The sequence below is a fragment of the Schistocerca americana genome, chromosome 3 (assembly GCF_021461395.2).
Source record: "Schistocerca americana isolate TAMUIC-IGC-003095 chromosome 3, iqSchAmer2.1, whole genome shotgun sequence".
Classification (NCBI taxonomy): Eukaryota; Metazoa; Arthropoda; class Insecta; order Orthoptera; family Acrididae; genus Schistocerca; species Schistocerca americana.
In genome coordinates this window covers 414793220-414811022 of record NC_060121.1, presented here as the reverse complement: position 1 = coordinate 414811022, position 17803 = coordinate 414793220, and the positions used below count along the sequence as shown (strand labels likewise).

Here is a 17803-nt window from a genome sequence, read left to right as displayed (position 1 = left end):
CTTTTTTTCAACAGTGTCGTTTTCATTTCACTACCCTTTATACCTGTGTAGTCTTAACAGGACCAGCATTAACTTAGATTTGAAAACTAATGTAGACTGATCAAGCACCTCAAGATGAGCCCTCAGGGCTTGAAATACCTCATGCATTCAAATAAAATCACAAGTTGTGACAGTATTACTTTATACAGTCACGGAGGCAACACTGACAGTAATGGATGAAACTGAATAATTCCTTGTGTTTATAACACTGAAAGAACTTAATCGAGTAGCCTGTTTTGTTGCTGATATCTTACACAAGGCTTGTTACTGTGTTTAGACGCTACAAGACGACCTGACGGGAGCGGTGTTCCACCCGCTGGACGACAACCTGCTGATCACCCACGGCAAGGGGCACCTCACCTTCTGGACGCGCCGCAAGGATGGTTTCTTCGAACGGACGGACATCATCAAACCGGTAACACAATTTCCGCACTCCTTATTGAGATATGCTCATGACCAAATGAATTACAGACACGTACCTTGTAGCGAATAGCACCTCTTTCTCCGCATCTATATCTACAATGTGCAAATCGTTGTGAATAAGGTACCAGAGGGTACCTGTTCCATAAAAACACGGGAGAACAGCCGGATGTCAGTAACGTCCTGCCACGATATTTCGGCGCAGAGTCTTCTGGCCATCTTCAGGTGAGTAACACCGTAGTAGTACTACAGTGGCACACACCTGAAGATGGCCAGAAGACGCTGTGCCGAAATATCGTGGCAGGACGTTACTGACATCCTGCAGTTCTCCCGTGTATTTATGGAACAATCAGTACGCCGGGAAAGCGCTTTAAACATTACAGAGGGTACTTACCACAATAGCACATACACTACTGGCCATTAAAATTGCTACACCAAGAATAAATGCAGATGATAAACGGGTATTCATTGGACAAATATATTATACTAGACCTGACATGTGATTACATTTTCACCCAATTTGGGTGCATAGATTCTGAAAAATCAGTACCCAGAACAACCACCTCTGGCCGTAATAACGGCCTTGATACGCCTGGGCATTGAGTCAAACAGAGCTTGGATGGCGTGTACAGGCACAGCTGCCAATGCAGCTTCAACACGATACCACAGTTCATCAAGAGTATTGATTGGCGTATTGTGACGAACCAGTTGCTCGGCCACCATTGACCAGACGTTTTCAATTGGTGAGAGATCTGGAGAATGTGCCGGCCAGGGCAGCAGTCAAACATTTTCTGTATCCAGAAAGGCCTGTACAGGACCTGCAACATGCGTTCGTGCATTATCCTGCTGAAATTTAGGGTTTCGCAGGGATCGAAAGAAGGGTAGAGCCACGGGTCGTAACACATCTGAAATGTAACGTCCACTGTTCAAAGTGCCGTCAATGCGAATAAGAGGTGACCGAGACGTGTAACCAATGGCACCCCATACCATCACGCCGGGTCATACACTAGTATGCCGATGACGAATACACGCTTTCAATGTGCGTTCACCGCGATGTCGCCAAACACGGATGCGACCATCATGATGCTGTAAACAGAACCTGGATTCATCCCAAAAAATGACGTTTTGCCATTCGTGCACCCAGGTTAGTCGTTGAGTACACCATCGCAGGGGCTCCTGTCTGTGATGCAGCGTCAAGGGTAACCGCAGCCATGGTATCCGAGTTGATAGTCCATGCTGCTGCAAACGTCTTCGAACTGTCCGTGCAGATGGTTGTTGCCTTACAAACGTCCCCATCTGTTGACTCAGGGATCGAGACGTGGCTGCACGATCCCTTACAGCCATGCGGATAAGATGCCTGTCATCTCGACTGCTAGCGATATAAGGCCGTTGGGATCCAGCACGGCGTTCCGTATTACCCTCCTGAACCCACCGATTCCATATTCTGCTAACAGTCATTGGATCTCGACCAACGCGGGCAGCAATGTCGCGATACGGTAAACCGCAATCGCGATAGGCTACAATCCGACCTTTATCAAAATCGGAAACGTGATGGGACGGATTTCTCCTCCTTACACGAGGCATCACAACAACGTTTCACCAGGCAACGTCGGTCAACTTCTGTTTGTGTATGATAAATCGGTTGGAAACTTTCCTCATGTCAGCACGTTGTAGGTGTCGCCACCGGCTCCAACCTTGTGTGAATGCTCTGAAAAGCTTATCATTTGCATATCACAACATCTTCTTCCTGTCGGTTAAATTTCACGTCTGTAGCAAGTCATCTTCGTGGTGTAGCAATTTTAATGGCCAGTAGTGTATTACGATTTTTTCTCGTTCCATTCGCGTAATCAGTGAACAAAAAATGACTACTTATATTTCTCTATTCGCAGTCCAGTTTGTCTAATCTTGTCTTCGCGATGTCCGGGAGCGATACGTAGCTGGATGTGGTATATTTCTGGATTCCTCAATTCGTACTGGTTTATGAAACTTTGTAAGTGGTTATCGCAAGATAAATGTCTGTCTTCAAGCATTTTCCAGTTCACGCTTCACAGCATTTACGTGGCGTTCTGCTGTGAGTCAAACAAACCTGCTGTCGTTGGTGCCACCCTTCTTTGTACACGTTCAGTACCCTGTGTAAGTCCTGTATGGAACGGATCCCTGGCTGGTTGGCATGGAGGTGATCATTCTGTTTGAGATACCTGATCTTAATCAGCCACGTGGATTCTGACCAGTAACGAGACAATGGACCATCACAGGTTGTGTACAAAATGACCATAGATAGCGGCATTGTTTCATTTAAAAAAGTTTATGTTTGCATAACAAATACACTTTCAGGTATTATTACAAACTGTTTATTGGTTAACAACACGAGCCCCTAACTACCAATATAAAATAATATTTGTATATAAATTTGGGGAACGGAATAAGTTTGATTGTGTAACACCACAAAAAATTTTGTAGAGACTCTTTTACATTAAATGTAACTCAAGACACAGGTTCGGGTCGCCCACTATATAATCTTCTCTTAGATTAGCTTCACTTTTTCTACCAACATTAAGGGAATGATGTTAACTACAACGACTCAACGATATCAAAATCAATGACAAAAATGAAATACGAACATCATAAAACAGACTTCAGATATCACCTGGTTTATTAATCATGTCTTCACAATACAATAATAATAACAATAATAATAAATCTAATACTAGCATTTTGCCAACACAAATTTAAAACATGCCTCTTGCGTCCACATTCTGTTCGTGAAAGGGAACTCTATTCGTCTCTTTGCTCTTGTCTTCATGTTCCGATGACATCTGAATGCTACGCCGTCAGCTGAATTAATGTCTTCTGCAGATTCTTTGACTGCGGAAAAAAGATATCGAGTGTTAACAAGCAGAATTACGAAGTACTAAACTTCGGAATTAAACGGAAGATTTCCTTCATCAGAGAGGAACACGATATTACTAATTGCTCTTGAATGTGTATTGGTATTATTCTAACCACAAACTGCGAAGAAAATGATATTAGGAACGTTCTACATTATACACAAGGCGATCATATATTTCTTGGTGCAATGCACTTTACAAAACTTCTTTCATTATGAATCATACACTCCTCATAAGTGGTTTACTAGTGTCCAGCACTGTCGAAATTTGGATATACTGGTACAGAGGGTTTTACGCAGTGGCCTTAATATCCAAAACCTATAACTGATGTCCCAGCTGGAGATGTTACTGCATAAATGTTACACGCATACGTGCTCTGTGCAACCACCTAGTGTAGTGACAAAATGGACCATATACCCGAATTTCTTTAGTACTTTACACTCTATATGAGATAAACAAAGATTTTTGTGCAAGTCTTCTACCCAAATCGATCTGTATTTGTCTACATAGTTATTACTCATCACTTTTTTCTGAGTCGAAGTATTGAAGCTAGAATGGGTGTTTTTAAAAATAGCTATGTATATTTTCGAAAGCTATAGTGAAAAAGGCTGCAGGGATATGTCGGCTGTTAATATGTAGAGAAAACTGTCTAATTGATAATACTTTCTTCATTTAACTGTTATTTCCTTTTCCTTTTGGACACTATTACAATTTCGGCTGTGTAACCACTTTCAGTTGATTCATTGCTATCCTTTTGAAGTTAGTTATGTTGCAAGCCGTAGCACATGTGAAGAACATAATATTCGTCATCTGACCACTCAGGGATTGTCATATAATACCACACACATGGTGAAGGCATTTTGATTAAGACAATTCTTCATTACTGTGGCTCCTGATATTTGGAAAATAATGTAGAGGAAACTTTTAACGAAACCAGTCATGTGAAGTAAACGCCACGACTGCATAGTAGTGTTAAAAGTTCATGGTCCAAAATTTAAGGACTTTATTGCATCATGGCAGCAAGCATCCAAAACACGCATTAGCAAGTGTTGTCATGCCGAAAGCTAGAAAATAGCTCTCGGTGTAGGATACAAAAACCAGTTTTCCCAAAGATATTGCTATCCATGCTGTGGTTTTTGTTTCTTTTCAGCCTTCGAGAACGAACATTACCAGCATTCAGTTCGAGCAAGACGGCGATGTCGTAACTGCAGATGGAGATGGATTCATCACCATCTACTCCGTGGACAGTGACGGCGCTTATTTCGTCAGGATGGAATTTGAGGTTTGCTTCTTACTGTTCAGAAATAACTATTCTCCTGTAGATAATAATTATCTTTATACGTTGAAACGATGCCAGTGCAGCCCAAGATAAATTGTAGGCTTAAGCATCTGCGTATTGGATTCTTCTATTACGTGGTTTCATAAGGAACAGTGGCAATAAAATTTCCAGGCTTTATAACCGGGAGTCGATTTAGTGTCGCTGTGAAATGTTTTATCCAGTCCACCACGAGTCATAGACCAACTTATAACTCCTACTTCAGTTACTGAGAAATTGTTGTTTTCTTGTGTCTTCACCGTCAAAACGTCTTTTCACTAGTGACCAATAACACTTTTAGCGTGCGCAACAACATCCTCATGACAAACTCTCTTAAGTTAACTATGTCATCATTAGAAGGGTAAAATGTACATGACACTCAAAAGAGGGGACATAGGATAACGATAAATTGATTTCAATTTTACATCCTATATTCACATCACTAAGAAAATAGCCATGACGTTATCTTTCTCTCACTGTCATCGTCAAAGGTACTTCAGTTTTCTAGGACAAGTTACTTCGCTGTCAAAATAATAATACAATAAAGCAAAATAAGTACAGTTCTCCATCTAGAATTTATTTACAGTTACAAACTAAGGTAATTGTTATACAATCTTAGCAGTTTTCAGGAAAAACAGAAATCGTTGTTTTGAATATATTTCATCACATTTTTTCCTCTCATCTGTAGTGAACTGAATAAGTTTTAGACCTCGTTTCTTTTCTCATAGTAGCGAGAGAATGAAGGCTACCGACAATTTTTCAGCAGTAAAAGAGTGCGTAGCGCTTAAAAATAGAGCAATACCCCTTCGCGAAAGAAAAAACTCGTGGTTGCCAGCACTGCCATTAATTGCCAGATAAGCGAGTAGGGCTCTATGAGACCTGTAGATGTATCAACCACAGTAATTCTCAAACATTCCCATCATCGCGCATAGTGTTTCGAAGTTTTTTCGGGAAATAAATTTAAATAATAGGTCATTCTTTAAAATCCCCATATTATTAAATAACCTTCAGACATAAGTATATCGATATGATAATTTTGCAACGCATTTACAAACATCACTGAGGTTCATTAAAATCGTATTGTTCGTTCGTACTTAATTATCACTTCTGTGTTTTCTTTCAGTTTCAAACAGTCTTAGGCTCTTTTTATGAGCTGTCATTCGCTAGGATCCAAAAATGATATCCCTAAACCTTTATGGGTGCTGAGAGAATATTCCTTGTTGTCGTATAGAACAAAATAATGAAGATTCTTCGGCACTTGTTTATGGCAGTCTACTGACGAGTAATTTATAGAGGTAGTGAAACTCGTTCCCGCTACATAATTTGCTCGTTGGAACACAATTATAGCGTATTTAATGCTCATTTTTAAGTTTAAAAGAAAAGAACCAAAATTACATTGCATTCCTCGCTTTTGTCAAAATACGCCCTCCCCCCTCGCAGTAAATCAAGCGGTAACAAACTCTTTTTATCTTATTATAACTTCTCTATTTCCAGGCTCACACGAAAGGTATCAGTTCGCTGATTATGCTTTCTGAAGGCACTCTGCTGTCCGGAGGAGAGAAAGACCGCAAAATCATAGCCTGGGACTCGCTGCAAAATTACAAGAAGATCACAGAGAGCAAGGTACGCTTACACTTCACTATTTGTGGTATGATGAAATGACTCTTGATTGATATTGAAATCTAGTTAACGAGGAAAATAGCAATTCTGTACATCACAAACATGAAAATCTTCTGTAACACAATCTTACGTAATGCTACAGTCACGATGAAAAATATTCTATACATGAAACAGTGTCCAAAACCCTACAAGAAGTGGTAGCTTTTTACAAATATTTGTATGTTGTTAACGCTTCAGACTAATATTTCATTGCCTATTCGTAACATAACTGCAGCCAGTAATGGTTGTTGTTGTTGGTGTTGTTGTTGTTGTCATCGTCTTCATTCTAAAGACTAGTTTGATGCAGCTCTCCATGCTAGTCTGATTTGCGCCACTCCCTCTAGCTCTGTTTAACTACGACAACCTGCATACATTTGAATCTCCTTGCCGCATTGAAGCCTTTATCTCCCTCTACAATTTTTACCCTACAAACTTTTCTCCATCACCAAACTGACAATTCCCTAATACGTCAGGATCCGTTCTATCAATCGATTTCTTTTTTAATTTGGACGTGCCATAAAATTCTATTTTCCTCAGTTACATTCAGTACCTCCTCATCGTCAACATTCTTCTGCAGCACCACACTTCAAAAGATTATATTCTCTTCTTGTCTGAACTCCTTATCGTCCATGTTTTACCTTTCGTACAAGATTACGCTCCAGACAAATGCCTTCAGTAAATATTTTGTAACGCTTAAATTTACGTTCGATTTTAAAATAATAATCCTATTTTTCTTTTCCTGTCATTGCCAGAGTGCATTTTGACGTCTCTCTGCTACAGCTATCGTTAACTATTTTGCTGCCCATAGCAAAACCCATCTATTACTTTTACTATCCCATTTCCTAATCCAACTCCTTAAGCATCGCCTGATTTACTACGACTACCCTGTTTTCAAGATGCCACCCGTTTCGTTCAGCCTCACTTTCTGCCCTTGGTAGAACTATAACGTCATCGGCAAATTTTGAAACTCTTATTTCTTCTGCTTGAATTGTAATTCCCTTTCCAGGTTTCTCCTTGGTTTCTTTTATTACGTGTTAAGTGAACAGACTGAATGATACTTGGGACAGGCTACAATCCTCTCTCACTTCCTTAACCAGTGCTCCCCTTTCATGGCCTTCAGCTCTCATAACTGCATTCTTGTTTTTGTATAAGTTTTATTTCCCTGTACTTTATATCTACTACCTTCGGAATTTCAGAGTGTTCACTGTCAAAAGCTCGCTCTAAATACACAAATGCTATAAATGTATGTTTGCCTTTCTTCAACCTTTCTTCTAAGATAAGTCGGAGCGTCGAATCTATCTCAAGTGTTCCTACATTTCAGACGGTGACCTTAGACGAGATCAGCATCTACCAGTTTTCCCATTCTTCTGTAAATAATTCTTGCCAATATTTTGCAAACATTACATTTTTAAACTGATAATACGTAACATTCACACCTGTCAACATCTGCTTTCATTCGAAATGAGATTATTATATTCCTCTTGAGGTCTGAGAGTGTTTCACATGTCTCGTAAATTTTTCATACAAGTAAAATAGCAGAATAGTTTTGTGGAGACTGATCCTTTCAAACATATTATACGGAGCGATCAAAAAGTTTCTGTCTGAAAGCGTTATTGCAGCGTATACGCAACGCAGCACAACAAGCGCCGACATATAGGCAAAGGATTAATGTGGAATTCGTGTGTCTCCGACATGAGTGCGGTAAATGCGGGAACTTGAACTATGGCTGTGTTACTACCAAAACCATCCAAACAATACCAACGGACTGTTATTATTTCTTGGCCGACGGAGGACAAACATCAGTAGCCATCCATCTGAGAATGAAGAATGTATAAAGGGTAGCAATATCTGTGGGAAACCACCGTTGTAAAATGGTGCACCAAGGGGTGCTACTGCCTCATGATGACGCACGTCTCCATACTGTAAATTTTGTATCGCAGAAGTTACATGAACTCAAGTGGAAGACACTCGACCACCCGTCCTAGAGTCCCGATCTCTTGCCATGCTAGTCCCTTAAAAAAAAAACCTTGAAGGATCGACGGTTCCTGTCGAATGAGGATGTGCAGCAGCACACGATGTTTTACCAAACAAGTATTTTCAACCTCTTGCGTCAATGTGATGATTACCTCAATGCTCACGGCGAGTTTGCCTCATTGGCATACAGATTCTGGACTGTGCGGCCTTCGAGCAGAAACTTGATCGCTTATATAATGAACCTGAGGACGATTTAGGACTCTTAAGTGCTCTGTGAAAGCCTTCTCAGAACATTGCATTTTACTTCTCATCTTATTTTTAATTTATCGCCACTGAATTCAACTGGTTATTTACCAATATATTTAAAAGTTTCAACAGGAGTTATTCCAAAAACAGCATCTTCGATATGATTGATCAATCTTAGATTCTTGTACTTACATTTAATTTTTTAACATTTTGTCTTTTAATTTTTTCTTTCTTTCTGATAATTCTCTATGAAATTATATCTTCCTTGTTCACTTAATATATAATCTTTTTTATCACTATGCTATTGTTTAGTTGTTGGAATGTCATTAAATTCTACTAAAGAATGTTAATTTTAAGGAAGCATTTGTTTTTAAACTTTTCTGTTTTGCACAATAGCTTTTAACATGTTATCACATAATCCTTCAATTCCTTGTTTAATTTGTTCAATTGCATCGATAAATGTTTTAATGGTTCTTTTACTTTTCTATTTCGTTTCGCTTTTTTAACAACCTCTGGGCCATATTTTAAAAATATATATTAAGGATAAAAAAACAGAAATCATTTTCATTGTACATCCATCATTTCTCTTCAACATTTCTGTTCGACATTTGTGTTCAACATTTATGTTTAACATTTACATTTATTATTTTTAAAATTTATGTTTAATGTTTGAAAATTGTTAATCTTTTCTCTATATTTGCCATTATTAGTCATATCTATCGTAATAAAACCGAATTCATCTTTACCGCAACATTTACTACATATTTCTTTAAAATCATCAAATTTTAAATCAACAACATCAGATCACCAATAAATATGATTCAACTTTGTATCATCTTGTCTGAAAATATTTTAAAAATTAAGATTTTCTCTAACTAATTGTTTCGATATTTCTGAATGTGTTTTAGTTCAGGGGGTAGGATGTCAAATGAGCTGACTTGGAGCATGGAGGCACCACACAACACTTTAATTTCCACTGTCTATACTTTTACAACTAAATTCATAAAATTTTCTCAGTATGACCAGGAAGGATTCAGGAAACATTCTCATTGCAATCGAAGTTCAAAAACATAACAAAATAAGTTCTTTTTACATGTGAAATTTCATCACTTTTTTCAATTACTATTGGCAGCATTTGTTGCTATAGGTACACTTTTCTTCATAAGTAAGAGAAATTCTTCACTGAATTTTTCACAGCAGACAAACCATACTTACAGGTGTACAAAACTCTAGAATTTTCCGGATCTATTAAAAACTATTGTCAAAATTGAGATAATTAACTATACAATTTGAGTTTTTTCTAAACAGGAAGTTTAAACTGTAATAGATCACTCCTTTTTCATAAATTAAATAAATTCTAGAGTTTGTTTTGTTTGTTATCTTTTTGAACTTCGACTGTTATGAGTGTGAATCCTGAATCCTTCATTGTCATGTAGATCAAGTGTTATGAATTCATTGTTAAAAGCGTAGACAGTGGAAATTAAAATGTCGTGTGGTGCTGCTCCTGCTCCAAGTTGGCCTGTTTGACATCCTAAACCCTTCAAACAAAACCTATCTTTCCCTTTTATCTACCTTTAATAAAATAATCTCTAACTCTGTCCTGATTTTCAAGAACGAAATCATCAAAAGCTACAAGTGAAATATTTTCCCATTCATCTAATAGAGTAAATACATCATTATTTTCCATAAAAGTGGTAATTGTTTCATTAATCTTCCATTTTTTATATCTTTTTATAAATTCCTGATATTTTGGTTGATCTAAGTTTTTGGAATAAATGTACTAATGTTTAATTTCATTTCAGTTTAGCCCTCAACTGCTAGAATGTAATTGTCAATCATTAGTGTTGTTTTTCTACAACTGCTAGGCCCTATTACTGAATGTGGAATAGGATTTGGTAAAAGTGTGCCATGTTCATTTTAAATTTTTTTATGGAATTATTATTTTTGGTTCCCAATGTGTCATTTATTCACATAAATTTTATTAATATAAATTAGTAGATTACTTAAATTGAGTGCTAAATCATCTGTTCTCAAAAAAAGATTAACTGAGTAGACAACAGAAACTTATAAAAACGTTTCACTAGTTGGATTTTATACAACCTCTTTAACTCCAAATATTACATCAAACATTAATAAATTATATATTAACGAAGAAAAGATAGAAAGTCCTGTTGGGCAACATAGTTCGAAAAATTTAGAAAAATTTATTCACTCAAAAAAACCTAATTTACTCATTAAAGAAGATAAAATTTTAAATAGTGTTGTTATTGAAAGTGGTACTAAATTATTTATAGATAAAGAAGATTGTTATGGTCAATTTTTAGGATTTAATAATCAAAATATTGAAGCTAATAAAAAATTGCTAATAAAGTTCGGAAAGATATTCGATTTTACAAAATATATGTTAATTTTAATTTAGCTGATGGCATGTTTGTTAAACATAATGATCATTTTCATAGCGAAATAAATATTATTTCTTTATTTAAACTAAGTGCTGAATTTGGAAGACCAATAATTTATGAACCAAATTATCCTATAAATATTCCAATTTCTAGTACTATTCAGAATTTAATAATTACTATAACTGGAGAAAATGATAATTTGATTGACTTCAATGGTGCTGGTGTAACATTCATTTTAAAAATGAATTAACAAATGTTTCCATTAATAAATCGTGAACAAAGTCAAGAGTTATACATCTTACTCATTTTCTGTCAATGAGAAAACAAAAAATAGTTAAATAGTCCAAACAAGGAAACAGAAATTAATATTAATTCATCCTAATTATTCACAACTTTATATGACATTTGCTGTTATTCACACAGATGGAATAAACTTTTCACTGTGTGATGGTAAATCAAATATTGAGCTAACTGATAATTATGTATTATTTTATGTTAGTACAATTAAAAAAAACAATATTTTGTCTAGAATAGAACATCCATTTATTTCATCATCAAATCTTATTCAGTTAACTTCATGTCTGTCAAATGTATTGATTATGGAAACATTTACTTAAAAACAGTGAAATTAAAAACAAACAGAATGAAGTTCTTTATCCATTAGAAATATTTGGTGGATTTTTAACGAATTTAAAGAAATAATTTGGGAAGGAGATTTAACGATCCTACCAGTGGACTAAGGGAACGCTACAGTGCTATTAAGCGCTGCCGAGTACCAGCAGAAAATGAACCTGCTGCTACAAGATAAGGCCTACAAGAGGCTGAAGAAGGATCCAACCCCGACGATGAGTAGAAAGACGATAGTTCTGCTGAAGAAATCTAACTTACCTGAGCCAATGAAGAAGCGGATGCACCCCAGATCGCCAGCGATACCACACCTCTATGACTCCCCAAGATCCATAAGGAAGGGGTACCTATGAGACCGATTCTGGACTCCATCAACTCTCACAGTCACGGACTAGATAAATACCTAGCGACACTGCTCAAAACGCTTTTGGGACACTGCAGCCACCATGTGAGAAACTCAGCCGAATTCGTAAAAATACTCAGGGATATGCAACTACAAAAGAAGGACCTACTTGTGACCTTCGACATGATGTCGCTTTTCACTTTGCACTTTTAGCTCCGCGCTTTGGACCACAAACAGTCAGCCTTTTCGAACACATACTAACAATCACATACTTCAGTGCAACAGGGAATTCTTCAAGCAGATCGATGGTATGGCCATGGGCTCCCCAATGGCTCCTGCGATTGCAAACCTCTATATGGAACAATTTCAGGAGACGGCTCTTCAAACTGCCAGACAGAAACCAAACCGCTTCTTCGACTACGTTGACAACACTTTTGTCGTGTGGGGACATGTCAAATAGGCGCTAGATGAGTTTTTGGAGCACCTCAACAGTATCCACCCAAATATCAAATTTATGATGGAAATGGAGGAAAATGGATGCCTCCCCTTCCTTGACAAGCTAATTAAGAGGAAGGCAGATGTTTCACTAGGCCATGCAGTACATAGGAAGAAGACACACACAGACCTATAACCTCATGTTACAAGCTGCCACCATGCAGCACAAAGGTAAACAGTGCTCACCACCCTGGTACACAGGGCACACGCCATTTGTGACAAAGGCAGCCTACCATCTGAGCTTCAACACCTGAGGAAAATCTTCCACCAAAATGACTACAGTGAATGCAGATCAAGAGCGTGCTCAAAGGGAAGAAGGAAGCAGTGACAATCCCAGAAGAAGAAGAAGACAAATGACACACATTACTTCCATACATGGGTCTGCTCTCGGCCAAAGCTGCACCACTTCTGGGCAAATACAATATCAAAACCATTCTTCGCCCACCACCAAAGACGAGGAAGCTCCTAGGTTCTGCCAAAGACCCACTGATGTTTAACACATCAGGAATCTACAGCATACCTTGTGACTGTGGTAAACAATACATTGCTAAAACACAGCACTGTATATCTAAACGCTGTGAAGAACATACCAGATGTGTCCAACTAGGACACACAGAAAAATCAGCCATAGTAGAACACAGCATAAATGAAGAACACACTTTCAACTTCGAAAAGACGAAGGTGCTGTGCCAAGCATTTGGCTTATTATCAAAGAATCCTTAGAAATAAGGATACATGCCAAGCTGATCAACAGGGACAAGAGATTCCAACTCAGCACAGCACAGAACTCTGCAATAGCAGCAAACTATCATGAGCACGCCCATCAACGTCCTCCGCCACGGACGCAGAAAGAATGCTAACACCAAGAACCAAACGTGGCTGCCAGGAGCGACTGCTACTCTAACCACCACGTGCACACTGCCATACCACCTGAGCCTCCCGAGGTCTAGTGGAGGGGGGTGACCGTGCTTATAAATACCCAGCTCTCCGTGAATCAAATTTCGACACTTCGCGATATGTCAATGGTACCACCCGGCTGGAGACCTGAGAAACCTTCATCTATAAACAATTATATTTGCTGGACTACATGGAAAAAGTAATTTTGAACTAGATATTACGAATTATTATAACTCTTCTGATTTTGGTATGCCTTACATTATTTTCATTGTTTTCCAAACTAACCGAAAAATAACTAGTTAAATGATTCTATGTAAAAAGTGGAAGAAATGAAATTTTTCCTCGAGAATTATGGAGCCTTTATCCACCGAATAACCTTTTAAAAGCTTAAGCTTATGATTCATTTAGAGTTTTTAAAGGAATAACACAATTAAATAATGATTTAAATGTGAGTCCATTCAGTTTTATTCGAAATTATCCCATATATTTAATATTTATGTCTTGAAGAATGAATGTCTTAAGTACAAAGAAAAACAAGGAATTATGTGCATTTTTAATGAAAATATACCAAATGATACCACTGCATATATAATTATGTATAGTAAAACTTGTGATTTACAATGTAGAATACGTACTGAAAATTAATAATTGCATAAATATATAAAAAATTAGAATAAAGTTATAGAAGCATTAACTTCAAAAATTTAGTGTTTTTCAAATTTTTAAAATTCTGAATTTCAAAAATATGAAAATCTTAATTTTTTCTATATAAATTTTTTCTATATAACTAAAAGCAAAACATAATGAACATAAATAATCGCATTGAAAATGTAGTTAGTGACCTTAACAGTTACAACAGTAGTTGTGTAGAAGTGTTCACTAAATTAACAGAACCAAACAAAGTAAATCTTACAATATTTCAAAAGCTGAAAAAATGGCTCTGAGCACTATGGGACTTAACATCTGAGGTCATCAGTCCCCTAGAACTTAGAACTACTTAAACCTAACTAACCTAAGGACATCACACACATCCATGTCCGAGGCAGGATTCGAAGCTGCGACCGTAGCGGTCGCGCGGTTCCAAACTGAAGCGCCTAGAACCACTCGGCCACACTGGCCGGCTTCAAAAGGTGAAATTTTAGTAACTAAATGTGGTAAAAAAGTTTCATTACTTTTAGGTAATACATATAAAATTACTCTTCCAGATAATTGTACTAAAATCTTTTCAGAAAACGAAGATAAATTAGTGAAAATTAATGGATTGAATGTTATACTGGGTGATTAAAAAGTCAGTATAAATTTGAAAACTGAATAAATCACGGAATAATTCAGATAGAGAGGTACAAATTGACACACGTGCTTGGAATGACGTGGGGTTTTATTAGAACCAGAAAAATTCAAAGTTCAAAAAATATCCGACAGATGGTGCTTCATCTGATCAGAATAGCAATAATTAGCATATCAAAGTAATACAAAGCAAAGATGATGTACTTTACAGGAAATGCTTAATATGTCCACCAACACTCCTCAACAATAGCTGTAGTCGAGGAATAATGTTGTAAACAGCACTGTAAAGCAAGTCCGGAGTTATGGTGAGGCACTGGCGTCAGGTGCTGTCTTTCAGCATCCCTAGAGATGTCGGTCGATCACGATACACTTGCGACTTCAGGTAACCCCAAAGCCAATAATCGCACGGACTAGGGTCTGGGGACCTGGGAGGCCAAGGTTGACGAAAGTGGCCGCTGAGCACACGATCATCACCAAAGGACGCGCGCAAGAGATCTTTCACGCGTCTAACAATATGGGGTGGAGCGCCATCCTGCATAAACATCGTACGTTCCAGCAGGTGTTTATCAGCCAGACTAGGGATGATGCGATTCTGTAACATATCGGCGTACTTCTCACCCGTCACGGTAGCAGTTACAAAACCAGAATCACTCATTTCCTCGAAGAAAAATGGCCCTATAACGGTAGATGTGGTAAATCCAACCCATACCGTGACTTTCTCGTCGTGCATTGGAGTTTCCACGATAGTTCTAGGATTTTCGGTAACCCAAATTCTGCAGTTGTGGGCGTTGACAGACCCTCTTATCGTGAAATGAGCTTCGTCAGTCCACAATACTTTACTTAACCAATCGTCATCTTCCACCATCTTTTGAAACGTCCACACCGCAAATGCCCTCCGCTTCACTAAATCGCCAGGTAAGAGTTCATGATGCCGATGGATTTTGTACGGATAGCATCGGAGGGTACGCCTAAGTGCCAACAAAATAATAGTGTATGGAATGCCGGTGCGACGTGCGACTGCACGAGCGCTGACTTCCCCGTGCATAGACGAACCCGCTACAGTCTCCATTTCTTCCTGAACTGTCTCAGCAGCATTACGCCTTGTGCTCGGTCGGCCACTATGGGGTTTATCGTCTAAACAACCCGTGGCTTCGAACTTCGAAATCATTCTCGCCACAGCTGCATTTGCCAACGGACCTTTACCCGTTCTTATCCCCTTCCTATGGCGATAGGATCGTAATGCTGAACTAGCACATTCCCCATTCTGATAATACAGCTTCACTAAAAGCGCCTTTTCAGGTAACGTCAACATGCTTCGACTGCTGGCACATCTGATTCTCTCTCTCATTACAGCTCCTTTTATACACGATTGTCATGCGCAGCCATTGACGTTTTGCTGTCCAGCGCCATCTCTCTGACCTTTTGTGAAATTCGTTTTGTTTTTTTGTTCTAATAAAACCTCTTGTCATTCCAAGCATGTGTGTCAATTTTTACCTCTCTCACTACATTATTCCGTGGTTTATTAAGTTTTTAAATTTATACTGACTTTTTGATCCCCCGGTATATCGAGTTAAAAAGCAAAATAAAGAGAAACCAGTTCATGTTATTGAATTTGAATAATTTTTTTGTACTTTTTAAATTTTTTAATTTTTTCTTAACTCAATAAATGAAGTTTGTTGGTTATTAAATTATAAATGAATAAATTTATTCCTTAATTTAATGACAATTTTATTCGTGGGTATAGATAAATTTTTGAATATGGGATACAGTAAAATTAAAATCTTGTTTTTAAATCTGTAAATTATTTAAAAAATATTCTCTCCGGTCCAGAAACTATATACATATACTACTAGCACCTGGACCAGAGAGCTCGAAGAAATAACTGGCTTGATAGCTGAGACCAAACTGCCTACCCACGGCTGAGCGCCGGTCCAAACACACGCGCACGGATACGGTGCGAGATTTTGGTGAGCATGTGAAATGTCATAGGAAAATAGTGCCAGCGATCGCACGCTGTTGTCGTGGAAGTACACTCCACTGGTAATGCAAGTGGCGCCTCTCGTGTCGGCCCCCAGAAACTCCAGGAATAAGAAATCAGCGTGCTGCTTTGCTGCTTTTCTTTTTTTGTAGATGATGTTGTTCGGAACATTTACCAAAATGCAGGACGAGCACGTTTTGTTGTTTGGCTTACAGGCGCGTGTAGCTGCCGCGGTAGACGATGCCTAAAGCCCGATCATCCACGGGATGTGTTGCACGGTTGCAGGTTTCTGTCTTGTAAGGGGTACACATCACTCACCGGTCACCGTTATTATGACACTGTTCTCCTTCCCCATGTGCGTATTTTCAGGGATACATTCGGCCCTGACTTCATCTGCTACAGATGACAGTGCACGACCGCGTCGACAGCACAGATGCGTGTCTTCGAATAAAAGTGTCAGTCATGTTCGTCTCTTTGCATATATATTTGCGTATTTCTTCTTTACTATACACTAGAAATTTTTTCTATGTGTGGCTCAAGTCTGATCGAGCTTTGGTCCCTCGTAGTGACACATCATGCGAAAGTTAATTTCGTCTTTACGTTTTGCACAGAAGTGCATTTGCCCTTATTGCAGCTTTGTAGTACTGGTCTTCGCAAGAAGTCAGGTACAAATGGAAACCATTGTGCTACATTTGAAGAGAAATTTAGGCTACTAAAATGGCAAGTAAAATATCAACGTCGACATTATCAAAGATTTTGCTAATATCTACAAACCTGAGAATCGATGTTTTGGGCTAACGGTTCTAGAATGACGAAACAGGATCGGTTGGGGTTTCGATGGACTAAGTTTAACCCTATGTTCTGTACTTTATCATCTTGTCGGCAGCGGCACATTAAACCTTATCCTTTCTTATGAGTCTTCAGTACACGATTTGTCGAAAACCGCAATAGGTAACATAAACTCTCGAGTCTAAAATGTCTAGCAGATATTTTTGGCTTTCGCCCTGTACAGGACCGTTTGCACTTGATCCATGTTACACTGGGAAACGATAGATATTTACTTCTTCTCGGAATCGTACCCAAGGAATTGAAATAATACTTCATGGGCATGCAGACAGTCTGTCTGCAATCAGCTTCAAGGCGTCAAATGATTATACGCTGGAAAATAAGAAGCATGTAACTTCTCAACAGCGGTTATCGCACTGGACTCGCGTTCGGGAGGGCGACGGTTCA

The 17803-nt window shown here is 38.3% G+C and overlaps 1 protein-coding gene across 1 annotated transcript in view; it reads left to right on the top strand.

Moving 5' to 3' along the window:
* The window catches only part of LOC124606784 (echinoderm microtubule-associated protein-like CG42247), a 340411-nt gene that overhangs the window by 234504 nt on the left and 88104 nt on the right, over positions 1 to 17803 (top strand). Inside the window, exons 9-11 of the mRNA XM_047138847.1 lie at positions 317 to 454; positions 4498 to 4629; positions 6157 to 6285. Coding sequence (XP_046994803.1) covers positions 317 to 454; positions 4498 to 4629; positions 6157 to 6285 — 399 coding nt within the window. The remainder of the gene's footprint in view (positions 1 to 316; positions 455 to 4497; positions 4630 to 6156; positions 6286 to 17803) is intronic.